Genomic DNA, 16,179 nt, shown 5'->3' on the forward strand with positions numbered 1-16,179 from the left:
ACCACCTACGCTGGCTTTACCTGAATGGTAATAGCTTTACTGGATCCATACCATTTTTCGGCTCACTGCCAAATTTGGAGGAACTCGATTTGGGACACAACAAGCTAGAAGCAGATGACTGGGGCTTTGTCTCTTCACTATCTAATTGCTCCGGGTTGACCATGCTGGCCCTGGATGGGAACAATCTCAAAGGGAAATTGCCAAGTTCTATCGGCAACCTTTCGAACAGTCTCGAGTGTCTGTACCTAAGTAGTAACCAAATTTCTGGACCTATACCACCAGAGATTGGCAATCTTAAGAGCCTCAGTAGCTTGTACATGAATTACAATCTTCTCACCGGTAATATACCACCAACAATTGGGAAATTGCAGAACTTGGTCTATCTATCCTTTGCGCAAAACAGGCTTTCAAGTCAGATTCCAGATACTTTTAGCAATTTTGTCCAGCTGAGTATGCTGGAAATGGATCATAACAACTTTAGTGGAAGAATACCTGCAAGTATAGCACAGTGCACTCAACTGACCACACTCAACCTTGCTCACAACTCACTAGATGGGCATATACCAAGAGAAATCTTCAAACTCTCTACGCTTTCTGAAGAGTTGGACTTGTCAGACAACAACTTGTCTGGAGGAATGCCAGATGAAGTTGGCAATCTCATTCATCTGCAGAAAATCAACATGTCAAATAACAGGTTGTCTGGTAACATCCCATCAACTCTCAGCCAGTGTGTTGTTCTGGAGTATCTTGGGATGCAAAGCAACTTGTTTGCAGGAAGCATTCCACAATCATTTGCCAACTTAGTCAGCATAAAACAGATGGATGTTTCTAGGAACAATTTGTCTGGAAAAATTCCAGAGTTCCTCAAATCCATGAAATCACTGCAAGACCTCAATTTATCCTTCAACCATTTTGATGGAGCAGTTCCAACAGGCGGTGTTTTTGACATCGCTGGTGCAGTGTCAATCGAAGGAAATTATCATCTGTGTACAAGCATTCCAACAAGAGGTATGTCTCTTTGTTCAGCAGTGGTTGACAGGAAAAGAAAGCAGAAGCTACTGCTTCTAGTTCTACTGCTAACTGTTGTTGCCACTGCAATCCTTTTCTCATTAATTGCAACAATTTGTTTGAGGAAAAGGATGAAAACCAATCCCCATTTGCAACATGATAATGAGCAGATAAAGATAGAGAAGATAGCATATGAAAAGGTATCATATAAAGACTTGGTAAGGGCAACTGATAGATTTTCTTCAGCAAACTTAATTGGTTCTGGATCATTTGGAAGGGTTTATAAGGGCAGTCTGCAGTTTCAAGAAGATCAAGTTGCCATCAAGATTTTTGATCTTGACATTAATGGGGCACATCGGAGCTTCATAGCAGAGTGTGAAGCCCTAAGAAATGTTCGCCATCGGAATCTTGTAAAAATCATTACCTTATGCTCTTCAGTGGATCATACTGGGGCAGATTTCAAGGCCCTAGTGTTCCCATACATGCCAAATGGGAACCTAGAAATGTGGCTACATCTAAAAGACCCTGAAAATGGTGAAAGGAGTATTCTGACTTTAAGCCAAAGGACTAACATAGCCTTGGATGTAGCACTTGCTTTGGATTATCTTCACAACCAATGTGCACCTCCAGTTATACATTGCGACTTGAAGCCAACCAATATTCTTTTGGGTCTTGACATGGTTGCGTACGTCATTGACTTTGGCCTAGCAAGATTCTTGTTCAGGACAGAAAATGCACATCAAGATAGTTCAGCAACTTTGAGCCGCTTAAAAGGAACCATAGGATACATCCCACCAGGTGAGATAAGCTTATTTGCAAGATACTGGCTCTGTTTGTTCCTTATGGAGTTGTACAAATAATGATAATTGTTTAATTTTATTGTGTTTTTAAATGTAAATGCAGAGTATGGAATGAGCGAAGAGATATCAACCAAGGGTGATGTCTATAGTTTCGGGGTGCTTCTGTTGCAACTGATAACAGGGTGCAGTCCAACTGAAGAAAAATTTAATGATGGTATAAGCCTTCATGAATTTGTTGACAGAGCATTTACAAAGAATATTCACGAGGTTGTTGACCCCACAATGCTACATGATAACAGCAGTGCAACTGACATGATGAAGAATTGCGTTATTCCACTTTTAAGAATAGGCCTCTCTTGCTCCATGAAATCAGCCAAAGAGCGGCCAGATATGAGACGAGTTTCTACCGAGATCCTTAGAATAAAGCACATGGCCTCATACACATGCATGTCAGATGAAGCAAAGAATTGGCAGGAAAGTAGCTAGCAACAGAAGTTCATGTAAAGAAGAATAGTAATGTACTATCTTGTTTTTTCCTTTTCTGAATCCAGTTTGAGTCATTTCAGAGGTAGCTAATGCATCCATGTCAAATGGCTTTGCACAGTTTTGTTTCTGATAATGTATGTTTTTCATATCAGTTTTGCTAAAGCACATATAGATGTGCCATAAGTATTGCACATCTAAGTCCTATGTCATTGATCTTATGTGGAGATTCGTGTGGAAATTTTCTTTTGGGTTTTTTCTTTTCCTTTCCATACTTGATTCTGTCACTTAGATGTGCAATAACTATAGCACATCTAGATGTGCCCTAGACAAACCCCTTTTCATATCTATACAAAGTAGGAAACATGTCCTTTTAAGTTTTAATTTACAGCAAAGTTATCTACTCATTACATGGCGGAGTCAGGAGTGAAGGGCATAAATGGCACCTAAATATCTTATGTGGACAAGCAAGTTTCACTCAAGTAGATGACTCAACAAGAGCTCAAAAATAAATCAGTATTCCAAACCTGACTGTACAATGAATTTCTGAAACAAGGACTTCAATTCAGCAGACAGATCTCCCCTTCCCATCTTGTGCAAACCTTTGGACACTGTAACATAAGCAGAATGGTCAGGCCTGAGGCCCTTCTCCATCAACTCATACAGGACACTTCCTGCCTCGACGATCCTCCCCGACCTGTGCAACAGCTTGGCGAGCAGGCTGTAGTTCCTGTTCGTGGAGTGTGAATCCCTGGTGCTCATAGCCCTCACATAATCGCAAGCATCTTCGATTCTCCCAGTATAGAAGTACCCTTTGATGAAGGCTGTGTGGATTGTAATCCTCGGCGTCAGATTTTCTGAGAACAACTGATCGAGAATCTGCCTTGCCGAATCCATCTTCCCCGCCTTACAGGCGTGGTATGTGAGGATCTCGTACGTCAGTGAGTTCGGGATGTCGTCGTGGTCCGACCTCTCCATGGTCTCAACAAGGTCGCACGCTTCGGTGGCCCTGCCATTCTTCAGCAGGCACCCCAGGAGGTAGTTCCAGGAGTTGGCATTTGGGCCGCAGCTCCCCTTCCTCATTTCGTCGAACACCTCACGGGCGCCCCGGAAGTCACCAGCCTTGCACTTGGCGGCCAAGAGGACATTGTAGTAGCTCGCCCTCCTCGCCGTCTCCTCGATCACCCACACAACCGCGTCGAGCTCGCCGATCGAGGACAACGCCTTGACCAGCGAGAACACGCCGGACGCGCGGCACGGGCCACCGGCACCATCCAAAATCGTCAGAGTCGCCCTCACCGCGTCATCCACGCTGCTCGCAGATGAGGACGACCTCGCCGCGGCCTCCAGGAACGCGAACGCCTGCTCGGTAAGGGGGAACCGCCGCGCCGACACTAGGTCGAGGGCGCGGGCCATGGCGGGGTAGTCGGCCAGCCTGCCGGCGTTCTGGACGAGCAGGTTGTGGGCGCGGGCGCTCGGGGGGACGCCCCTGTGCCGGGAGAGCCAGGCGAAGAAGCGGCACGCGGGGACGCCGCGCTCCGTGAGCGCGCGGAGCGCCGCCGACACAGCGGCGTCGGAGAGGGGCGGGCCGAGGCGGTCCAGGTCGGCCTCCAGGCTGCCGCCGTCGCCGCCTGCCGCGACGAGGCTGACGATTGCATTTGAGGTGGCGGCGGTGGTGGGTTCGGTGCTGCGGAGGCTCGAGGGGCTCGAGGAGGAGAAGGTCGCGCCGCCGGCGGAGACGGCGCGGTGGAGCCGCCGGGGGATGAGACGAGACATTGGTGTGCTCCGAGTCTGGCTGGAACTGGAACTGGACTGTTTGAACGCCAGTGGCAACTGAGATTGATGGGCCGATCTGGGCCGTGAATGGCTGGCCGAACGGTTCCTGTGGTACTTAGAAAATTACCTATGAAAATGAGATTTGACTCTGGAATACATTTTTTTTCGTATTTTCCTATCTTATGTCTCTTCGTGAATATTGAATTATTCATGTGAATCGTAACCAAAATTAGGTTAGTTATAATATAGCTAAGTTTGCTCGGTTAGAGGGCAGAACCATGACTTGGTTAGGCTCAAGCCCTCGAGATGCTATGAAGCTAGCTGTGATCGGTTGTATGAACCTTTCGAGCTGAGTAATATATTATATTCACCTGTAAAAAAATAAAGTTTTCCCAATTACCTGGAACATTGAATATAGAACTTGAGACAGGAAAAATATATTTTCTATCCATCGTTGGTTCGAACAAAAACTCACCTTTCCTACTTGTCATTTGAAACACTTATGTGGTGTGATATGATATAAAACATCATAATGGACCGTTGGACCAGAGATCAGGTCCTGTTGACTCAGATTTCGGTAGTAACTCTTACCAATCCCACATGACGACATAAGGAATATGCATAAATGAATCATAGCAATACCTTACATGTCCCACGTCTAAGGGAAATTACTCACGCATGAGATGGGAATAACCAAATATCATAGAGATAAAAGCCAAGGAAAATTATATCGATAACATCGCAAAGATCCACAATAAGGTGAATGCTTAAACAAGTTTTGATCTCAAGATTAGTACAAATAGAGTCACAAACCTTAACTTACAACTTCAAATCCCTCTCCCTATGGTGGTGTTGCTATGAATGAAAATGAAGATGGGTGGAAGAGAAGGAATGGATCTCCGGTGGTTCTTCTTCTCGGGATCTTTTCTCTCTCTGTTTTGGATGTTGTGGCGGCGCCTCTATTTCTGAAGTATGTTGTGCCTTCACGAAAGTGGCATATGTAGATGAGGTGGTGGTGGCGCTAAGGGCATCTCCAGCCGTTCAGCCCCCCAGGGCGCCTAAATAGAGCGGCCTGGGGGCGTGCCGGCGCTAGTTCGGCCCCTGGAGGCGACCTAGCTTCCAGTCACGTCCCCAAGCGCCGGCCCCAGGATGCGGGAAATTTAAACTTGGTCGTTCCCGCTCTCAAAAGACGCCACAAATCCGGCGATCGGACGTAGTCTGGCGTTACAAAAAACAGAGCGCCGCACGCAGCAAGTTCGCGTGCGCAATGATTCACTCGGCAGGGTCGGCTCCAGGCGTTGGCGGAGTCGGCGTGCGCGGGCTCGGCGGTGTCGGAGCTGCTTCAGTGCTGGGCTGTGTCGGCGCGGCTTCGGCACTGCTGGGCAGCGATGTAGAGGCGTCGTTCGGGCTTGGCGTCCGTGTGGTCGTGGGTGGGGGAGCTTGCGTCGTCGGTGTCGTCGGCGTTGCCGTCTGCATCTGGTTCAGGATGAGGCCGCGCTCCGCCATGTACCACGCCCTGAGTTGCTCGTCGTTGCTCTGGAGTATGTCCGCCCCGCCCATCAGAAAAGCCATGTCGGTGTTCCTCTTCTTCGCGGCGACGTTCGTCCGGAGCAGGTCGAGCTTGATGGCGCTGTTCTTCATCAGCGACGACCACCGCGCCTCGGTCTTCTCTTCACGTAGGACGGCCCGGGCTTGGGCGTCGGCGAGGCAATGCTCGATGGACTCCTGCACTCGCGCGGTTGCCGCGTCGGCGTTTTTCCCCTTCTTTGCCAATTTGTGGCCGTCCGGCCGCCCCTCTGACGCGTCCGGAGTCGTCGCGTCCGGCTTGTATGTCTCCATGGCCTTGTCGAGGGTACATCGGACTTCCGCCTGTTGGAAATAAGCCCTAGAGGCAATAATAAAAGGATTATTATTATATTTCCTTGTTCATGATAATTGTCTTTTATTCATGCTATAATTGTGTTATCCGGAAATCATAATACATGTGTGAATACATAGACACCAACATATCCCTAGTAAGCCTCTAGTTGACTAGCTCGTTGATCAACAGATAGTCATGATTTCCTGACTATGGACATTGGATGTCATTGATAACGAGATCACATCATTAGGAGAATGATGTGATGGACAAGACCCAATCCTAAACATAGCACAAGATCGTATAGTTCGTTTGCTAGAGTTTTTCCAATGTCAAGTATCTTTTCCTTAGACCATGAGATCGTGTAACTCCCGGATATCGTAGGAGTGCTTTGGGTGTACCAAACGTCACAACGTAACTGGGTGACTATAAAGGTATACTACGGGTATCTCCGAAAGTGTCTGTTGGGTTGACACGGATCAAGACAGGGATTTGTCACTCCGTATAACGGAGAGGTATCTCTGGGCCCACTCGGTAATGCATCATCATAATGAGCTCAAAGTGACCAAGTGTCTGGTCACGGGATCATGCATTACGGTACGAGTAAAGTGACTTGCCGGTAACGAGATTGAACGAGGTATTGGGATACCGACGATCGAATCTCGGGCAAGTAACTTACCGATTGACAAAGGGAATTGTATACGGGGTTGCTTGAATCCTCGACATCGTGGTTCATCCGATGAGATCATCGAGGAGCATGTGGGAGCCAACATGGGTATCCAGATCCCGCTGTTGGTTATTGACCGGAGAGCCGTCTCGGTCATGTCTACATGTCTCCCGAACCCGTAGGGTCTACACACTTAAGGTTCGATGACGCTAGGGTTGTAGAGATATGAATATGCAGTAACCCGAAAGTTTTTTCGGAGTCCCGGATGAGATCCCGGACATCGCGAGGAGTTCCGGAATGGTCCGGAGGTGAAGAATTATATATAGGAAGTGCAGTTTCGGCCATCGGGAGAGTTTCGGGGGTCACCGGTATTGTACCGGGACCACCGGAAGGGTCCCGGGGGTCCACCGGGTGGGGCCACCCATCCCGAAGGGCCCCATGGGCTAAAGTGGGGAGGGGAACCAGCCCATAGTGGGCTGGTGCGCCCCCCTTGGCCCACCCCATGCGCCTAGGGTTGGGAACCCTAGGGTGGGGGGGCGCCCCACCTGGCTTGGGGGGCACTCCACCCCTTGGCCGCCGCGCCCCCTAGGAGATCCCATCTCCTAGGGCCGGTGCACCCCCTAGGGGGCCTATATAAAGGGGGGAGGGAGGGGCAGCCGCACGCTTGAGTCTTGGCGCCTCCCTCTCCCCTGCTACACCTCTCCCTCTCGCAGTAAAACGGCGAAGCCCTGCTGCGGTGACCCCTGCATCCACCACCACGCCGTCGTGCTACTGAATCTTCATCAACCTCTCCTTCCCCTTGCTGGATCAAGAAGGAGGAGACGTCACGCTGACCGTACGTGTGTTGAACGCGGAGGTGCCGTCCGTTCGGCGCTAGGATCTTCGATGATTTGGATCACGTCGAGTACAACTTCCTCATCCCCGTTCTTTGAACGCTTCCGCGTGTGATCTACAAAGGTATGTAGATGCAATCCGACCACTCGTTGCTAGATGAACTCATAGATGGATCTTGGTGAAACCGTAGGAAAATTTTTGTTTTCTGCAACGTTCCCCAACAGTGGCATCATGAGCTAGGTCTATGCATAGTTCTCTTTGCACGAGTAGAACACAATTTGTTGTGGGCGTAGATGTTGTCAACTTTCTTGCCGCTACTAGTCTTATTTTGCTTCAGCAGTATTGTGGGATGAAGCGGCCCGGACCAACCTTACACGTACGCTTACGTGAGACCGGTTCCACCGACTGACATGCACTAGTTGCATAAGGTGGCTGGCGGGTGTCTGTCTCTCCCACTTTAGTTGGAGCGGATTCGATGAAAAGGGTCCTTATGAAGGGTAAATAGAAGTTGACAAATCACGTTGTGGCTTTCACGTAGGTAAGAAAACGTTCTTGCTAGAACCCTATTGCAGCCACGTAAAACTTGCAACAACAATTAGAGGACGTCTAACTTGTTTTTGCAGCAAGTGTTTTGTGATGTGATATGGCCAAAGTTATGATGAATGATGAATGATATATATGTGATGTATGAGATGTTCATGCTATTGTAATAGGAATCACGACTTGCATGTCGATGAGTATGACAACCGGCAGGAGCCATAGGAGTTGTCTTTAATTTTTGTATGACCTGCATGTCATTGAGAAACGCCATGTAAATTACTTTACTTTATTGCTAAACGTGTTAGCCATAGTAGTAGAAGTAATAGTTGGCGAGCAACTTCATGGAGACACGATGATGGAGATCATGATGATGGAGATCATGGTGTCATGCCGGTGACAAGATGATCATGGAGCCCCAAGATGGAGATCAAAGGAGCTATGTGATATTGGCCATATCATGTCACTATTATTATTTGATTACATGTGATGTTTATCATGTTTTTGCATCTTGTTTACTTAGAACGACGGTAGTAAATAAGATGATCCCTCATAATAATTTCAAGAAAGTGTTCCCCCTAACTGTGCACCATTGCGACAGTTCGTTGTTTCGAAGCACCACGTGATGATCGGGTGTGATAGATTCCAACGTTCACATACAACAGGTGTAAGACAGATTTACACATGCAAACACTTGGTTGACTTGACGAGCCTAGCATGTACAGACATGGCCTCGAAACACAGAAGACCGAAAAGTCGAGCATGAGTCGTATAGAAGATACGATCAACATGAAGATGTTCACCGATGTTGGCTAGTCCGTCTCACGTGATGATCGGACACGGCCTAGTTAACTCGGATCATGTTATACTTAGATGACTGGAGGGATGTCTATCTGAGTGGGAGTTTATTGAAAAATTTGATTTAGATGAACTTAATTATCATGAACTTAGTCTAAAATCTTTACAACATGTATTGTAGATCAAATGGCCAACGTTGTCCTCAACTTCAACGCGTTCCTAGAGAAAACCAAGCTGAAAGACGATGACAGCAACTATACGGACTGGGTCCGGAACCTGAGGATCATCCTCATAGCTGCCAAGAAAGATTATGTCCTACAAGCACCGCTAGGTGAAGCTCCCGTCCCACAGAACCAAGACGTTATGAACGCTTGGCAGACACGTGTTGACGACTACTCCCTCGTTCAGTGCGGCATGCTTTACAGCTTAGAGCCGGGGCTCCAAAAGCGTTTTGAGAGACACGGAGCATATGAGATGTTCGAAGAGCTAAAAATGGTTTTTCAAGCTCATGCCTGGGTCGAGAGATATGAAGTCTCCGACAAGTTCTTCAGCTGTAAGATGGAGGAAAATAGTTCTGTCAGTGAGCACATACTCACTATGTCAGGGTTACATAACCGCTTGACTCAGCTGGGAGTTAATCTCCCGGATGACGCGGTCATTGACAGAATCCTTCAGTCACTTCCACCGAGCTACAAGAGCTTTGTGATGAACTTCAATATGCAGGGGATGGAAAAGACCATTCCTGAAGTATTTGCAATGCTGAAATCAGCAGAGGTAGAAGTCAAAAAGGAACATCAAGTGTTGATGGTGAATAAAACCACTAAGTTCAAGAAAGGCAAGGGTAAGAAGAACTTCAAGAAGGACGGCAAGGGAGTTGCCGCACCCGGTAAGCAAGCTGCCGGGAAGAAGCCAAAGAATGGACCCAAGCCCGAGACTGAGTGCTTTTATTGCAAGGAAAGTGGTCACTGGAAGCGGAACTGCCCCAAATACTTAGCGGACAAGAAGGCCGGCAAAACGAAAGGTATATGTGATATACATGTAATTGATGTGTACCTTACCAGTACTCGTAGTAGCTCCTGGGTATTTGATACCGGTGCAGTTGCTCACATTTGTAACTCAAAGCAGGAGCTGCGGAATAAGCGGAGACTGGCGAAGGACGAGGTGACGATGCGCGTCGGGAATGGTTCCAAGGTCGATGTGATCGCCGTCGGCACGCTACCTCTACATTTGCCTACGGGATTAGTTTTGAACCTCAATAATTGTTATTTAGTGCCAAGTTTGAGCATGAACATTGTATCAGGATCTCGTTTAATACGAGATGGCTACTCATTTAAATCCGAGAATAATGGTTGTTCTATTTATATGAGAGATATGTTTTATGGTCATGCTCCGATGGTGAATGATTTATTCTTAATGAATCTCGAGCGTAATGCTACACATATTCATAGTGTGAGTACCAAAAGATGTAAGGTTGATAATGATAGTCCCACATACTTGTGGCACTGCCGCCTTGGTCACATAGGTGTCAAACGCATGAAGAAGCTCCATGCAGATGGACTTTTAGAGTCTCTTGATTACGAATCATTTGACACGTGCGAACCATGCCTCATGGGTAAAATGACCAAGACTCCGTTCTCAGGAACAATGGAGCGAGCAACCAACTTATTGGAAATCATACATACTGATGTGTGCGGTCCAATGAGTGTTGAGGCTCGCGGTGGCTATCGTTATGTTCTCACCCTCACTGATGACTTGAGTAGATATGGGTATGTCTATTTAATGAAACACAAGTCTGAGACCTTTGAAAAGTTCAAGGAATTTCAGAGTGAGGTTGAGAATCAACGTGACAGGAAAATCAAGTTCTTGCGATCAGATCGTGGAGGAGAATACTTGAGTCACGAATTTGGCACACACTTAAGAAAGTGTGGAATAGTTTCACAACTGACGCCGCCTGGAACACCTCAGTGTAATGGTGTGTCCGAACGTCGTAATTGCACTCTATTAGATATGGTGCGATCTATGATGTCTCTTACCGATTTACCGCTATCATTTTGGGGCTATGCTTTAGAGACTGCCGCATTCACTTTAGATAGGGCACCGTCGAAATCCGTTGAGACGACACCGTATGAATTATGGTTTGGGAAGAAACCTAAGCTGTCGTTTCTAAAAGTTTGGGGATGCGATGCTTATGTCAAGAAACTTCAACCTGAAAAGCTCGAACCCAAGTCGAAAAAATGCGTCTTCATAGGATACCCTAAAGAAACTATTGGGTATACCTTCTACCTCAGATCCGAAGGCAAGATCTTTGTTGCCAAGAATAGATCCTTTCTAGAGAAAGAGTTTCTCTCGAAAGAAGTAAGTGGGAGGAAAGTAGAATTTGATGAAGTATTACCTCTTGAACCGGAAAGTGGTGCAACTCAAGAAAATGTTCTTGAGGTGCCTACACCGACTAGAGAGGAAGTTAATGATGATGATCATGAAACTTCATATCAAGTTGCTACTGAACTTCGTAGGTCCACAAGGACACATTCCGCACCAGAGTGGTACGGCAACCCTGTCTTGGAAATCATGTTGTTAGACAACGGTGAACCTTCGAACTATGAAGAAGCGATGGCGGGCCCAGATTCCAACAAATGGCTTGAAGCCATGCAATCCGAGATAGGATCCATGTATGAAAACAAAGTATGGACTTTGACAGACTTGCCCGATGATCGGCGAGCGATAGAAAACAAATGGATCTTTAAGAAGAAGACGGACGCGGATGGTAATGTTACCATCTATAAAGCTCGACTTGTCGCTAAGGGTTATCGGCAAGTTCAAGGGGTTGACTACGATGAGACTTTCTCACCGGTAGCGAAGCTGAAGTCCGTCCGAATTATGTTAGCAATTGCCGCATACTATGATTATGAGATATGGCAAATGGACGTCAAAACGGCATTCCTTAATGGTTTCCTTAAGGAAGAATTGTATATGATGCAGCCGGAAGGTTTTGTAGACCCTAAGAATGCTAACAAGGTATGCAAGCTCCAGCGATCCATTTATGGGCTGGTGCAAGCATCTCGGAGTTGGAATATTCGCTTTGATGAGATGATCAAAGAGTTTGGGTTTATGCAGACTTATGGAGAAGCCTGCGTTTACAAGAAAGTGAGTGGGAGCTCTGTAGCATTTCTCATATTATATGTAGATGACATACTTTTGATGGGAAATGATATAGAGCTTTTGGACATCATTAAGGCCTACTTGAATAAGAGTTTTTCAATGAAGGACCTTGGTGAAGCTGCTTATATATTAGGCATCAAGATCTATAGAGATAGATCAAGACGCCTCATAGGTCTTTCACAAAGCACATACCTTGATAAGATATTGAAGAAGTTCAATATGGATCAGTCTAAGAAAGGGTTCTTGCCTGTGTTGCAAGGTGTGAAATTGAGCTCAGCTCAATGTCCGACCACGGCAGAAGATATAGAAGAGATGAGTGTCATCCCCTATGCCTCAGCCATAGGGTCTATTATGTATGTCATGCTGTGTACCAGACCTGATGTAAACATTGCCGTAAGTTTGGTAGGTAGGTACCAAAGTAATCCCGGCAAGGAACACTGGACAGCGGTCAAGAATATCCTGAAGTACCTGAAAAGGACTAAGGAAATGTTTCTCGTTTATGGAGGTGACGAAGAGCTCGTCGTAAAGGGTTACGTTGACGCTAGCTTCGACACAGATCTGGATGACTCTAAGTCACAGACCGGATACATGTATATTTTGAATGGTGGGGCAGTAAGCTGGTGCAGTTGCAAGCAGAGCGTCGTGGCGGGATCTACATGTGAAGCGGAGTACATGGCAGCCTCGGAGGCAGCGCATGAAGCAATTTGGGTGAAGGAGTTCATCACCGACCTAGGAGTCATACCCAATGCGTCGGGGCCGATCAAACTCTTCTGTGACAACACTGGAGCTATTGCACTTGCCAAGGAGCCCAGGTTTCACAAAAAGACCAGGCACATCAAGCGTCGCTTCAACTCCATTCATGAAAATGTTCAAGATGGAGACATAGATATTTGTAAAGTACATACAGACGTGAATGTAGCAGATCCGTTGACTAAACCTCTCCCTAGAGCAAAACATGATCAACACCAGAATTCCATGGGTGTTCGATTCATCACAATGTAACTAGATTATTGACTCTAGTGCAAGTGGGAGACTGTTGGAAATATGCCCTAGAGGCAATAATAAAAGGATTATTATTATATTTCCTTGTTCATGATAATTGTCTTTTATTCATGCTATAATTGTGTTATCCGGAAATCGTAATACATGTGTGAATACATAGACACCAACATGTCCCTAGTAAGCCTCTAGTTGACTAGCTCATTGATCAACTGATAGTCATGGTTTCCGAACTATGGACATTGGATGTTATTGATAACGAGATCACGTCATTAGGAGAATGATGTGATGGACAAGACCCAATCCTAAACATAGCACAAGATCGTATAGTTCGTTTGCTAGAGTTTTTCCAATGTAAGTATCTTTTCCTTAGAGCATGAGATCGTGTAACTCCCGGATACTGTAGGAGTGCTTTGGGTGTACCAAACATCATAACGTAACTGGGTGACTATAAAGGTATACTAGGGGTATCTCCTAAAGTGTCTGTTGGGTTGACACGGATCAAGACTGGGATTTGTCACTCCGTATAACGGAGAGGTATCTCTGGGACCACTCGGTAATGCATCATCATAATGAGCTCAAAGTGACCAAGTGTCTGGTCACGGGATCATGCATTACGGTATGAGTAAAGTGACTTGCCAGTAACGAGATTGAACAAGGTATTGGGATACCGACGATCGAATCTCGGGCAAGTAACTTACCGATTGACAAAGGGAATTGTATACGGGGTTGCTTGAATCCTCGACATCATGGTTCATCCGATGAGATCATTGAGGAGCATGTGGAAGCCAACATGGGTATCCAGATCCCGCTGTTGGTTATTGACCGGAGAGCCGTCTTGGTCATGTCTACATGTCTCCCGAACCCGTAGGGTCTACACACTTAAGGTTCGATGACGCTAGGGTTGTAGAGATATGAATATGCAGTAACCCGAAAGTTGTTCGGAGTCCCGGATGAGATCCCGGATGTCGCGAGGAGTTCCGGAATGGTCCGGAGGTGAAGAATTATATATAGGAAGTGCAGTTTCGGCCATCGGGAGAGTTTCGGGGGTCACCGGTATTGTACCGGGACCACCGGAAGGGTCCCGAGGGTCCACCGGGTGGGGCCACCCATCCCGGAGGGCCCCATGGGCTAAAGTGGGGAGGGGAACCAACCCATAGTGGGCTGGTGCGCCCCCCTTGGCCCACCCCATGCGCCTAGGGTTGGGAACCCTAGGGTGGGGGGCGCCCCACCTGGCTTGGGGGGCACTCCACCCCTTGGCCGCCGCCCCCTAGGAGATCCCATCTCCTAGGGCTGGCGCACCCCCTAGGGGGCCTATATAAAGGAGGGAGGGAGGGGGCAGCCGCACGCTTGAGTCTTGGCGCCTCCCTCTCCCTTGCTACACCTCTCCCACCTCTCCCTCTCGCAGTAAAACGACGAAGCCCTGCTGCGGTGACCCCTGCATCCACCACCACGCCATCGTGCTGCTGGATCTTCATCAACCTCTCCTTCCCCTTGCTGGATCAAGAAGGAGGAGATGTCACGCTGACCGTACGTGTGGTGAACGCGGAGGTGCCGTCCGTTCGGCGCTAGGATCTCCGGTGATTTGGATCATGTCGAGTACGACTTCCTCATCCTCGTTCTTTGAATGCTTCCGCGCGTGATCTACAAAGGTATGTAGATGCAATCCGATCACTCGTTGCTAGATGAACTCATAGATGGATCTTGGTGAAACCGTAGGAAAATTTTTGTTTTTGCAACGTTCCCCAACACCGCCCACTTCTCGCACTTGTCAATGCGCTTGTAGACGTGGAGGTGCTTGAAGTCGGCATCTTGGTTGTCGCGCCGATACATGGTGAACATACGCAGCAGCTGCGCAGAGGAACAAACAGTTGGCGGGTGGCGGGCGTTGCCGACGAAGAGATGCGGGCGAACGGCGTGCGTACCTGATCCTCAACGCTGGCGCCGCTCTCCGGGCGAGCCGCGACCTCCTCGACGATTCCATGCCATTTGTTGCACGCCAACTGGATACGCCCCCAATGGTTCGCCATCGCCTTGGAGCCGCGCTACATGTAGACGCCTTTGAAGTACGGGTCGACGAGCTTCCGCTCGTCGAACTCGGCCTTGATGCGGTCCCAGTACGTCTCCAAGCTCTGGTTCGCGCCGGTGGTCGGGTCGAGGCAGACGACTTTCCATGCTTCGGCGAGGCATTCCTCCTCCTTGGACGTCCACTTGATGCGCGGTTCGCCTGACCTAGCCGCCCGCTTCTTCTTCTTCTAGCGCCCCTTCGTCGGAACAGGAGCCGGCTCCTCCTCCTCCTCCTCCTCCTCCTCCTCCTTGTCGTCCTCCTCCTCGGGTTCCTGCGCTTCGTGCGCGTCCTCGCCGTAGACATAGCCGAGCTCGGCCTCTATGTCGCCGCTGAGATCCACTACCTCGTCCTGGGTGGCGAACCCGGGAGACGCGGCGGCCGCGGTCGATCCTGTCGCGATGATGTCGTCCATGTCGGGTCCTGTGTCGTCGGTGTCGCCGAGGTGCGAGAAGGGTAGCGGTCCACGGCGGAGATGGGGCGTCGGTGTGGATGCGTAGGCGGCGGGCGGCGAGTAGTTGTATGGAGGGTACTGCACGCCGACGAAGGCGGGCGAGGGTGTGCGCGTCGCGGGGTGGCCATGGGGGAAGGTCACGTTTGGGTTGAACCCCCTGTGCGCGTCGCCGTCGTCGTAGCCGGGCGACGACGATCCCCATGGAGACCCGACGCCTTGCTGTCCCCAGGGCGCGTACTGGGCGTGGCTGACGACGGGTGGATTCATCATCCCCGCATGGTCGACCGATGAGGAAGACGCCGCCGCACGCGCCGCGTTGTCGCGGGCCTTCTTGGCAATGGCCCTGTTCCGCCGGTCGGTGGTGACTGCGTCGCGTCGCTGAACTTCCACCCTCCACTCGGTGCTCGACATGCCCGGTGGCTTCGATGGCGGCGCCCTCGGCTTCCTCTGCTTCGGCTGGGCCATGATGCCAGTCGTGGTTGCCGCCACGCGCGGCATGGCATACTTCTTCGGCGGCATGGCGGCGACTGGAAGGCGACTTGGAGGGGGTTTGGCGGGAGAAAGGGAGGGAATGGCGGGAGGAAGGCGAGCGAGCAGAAGAGATGCGAGGGAAAAGCGTCAAGAAGCGGCGGGAAAAGGCCCTCGGGTCGCCGCCAGGGCGGTCCCACATGCCTTTTTCGCTTGTGCCGGCTCCCCAAGCGCCCCCCAGGGCGCCGGGTTCTGCCTGGGTCCGTCGGCATC

At 49.0% G+C, this 16,179-nt stretch overlaps 1 protein-coding gene across 1 annotated transcript; it reads right to left on the reverse strand.

The window, feature by feature from the left end:
- Positions 1–533: 533 nt before the first annotated feature.
- On the reverse strand, positions 534–4,115 carry LOC125511436 (pentatricopeptide repeat-containing protein At5g16420, mitochondrial-like). The gene is made up of 2 exons (XM_048676808.1): positions 2,819–4,115; positions 534–665 (listed from the first exon to the last, which is right to left on the reverse strand). The coding sequence occupies exons 1-2, from the start codon at positions 4,065–4,067 to the stop codon at positions 658–660; spliced, it is 1,257 nt and encodes a 418-aa protein (XP_048532765.1). The 5' UTR covers positions 4,068–4,115; the 3' UTR covers positions 534–657.
- Positions 4,116–16,179: the final 12,064 nt, after the last annotated feature.

The sequence above is a fragment of the Triticum urartu genome, chromosome 5 (assembly GCF_003073215.2).
Source record: "Triticum urartu cultivar G1812 chromosome 5, Tu2.1, whole genome shotgun sequence".
Lineage (NCBI taxonomy): Eukaryota > Viridiplantae > Streptophyta > Magnoliopsida > Poales > Poaceae > Triticum > Triticum urartu.

Coding starts and splice junctions, on each gene's coding strand:
- LOC125511436 (XM_048676808.1), bottom strand. CDS start 4,067: ATGTCTCGTCTCATCCCCCGGCGGCTCCACCGCGCCGTCTCCGCCGGC.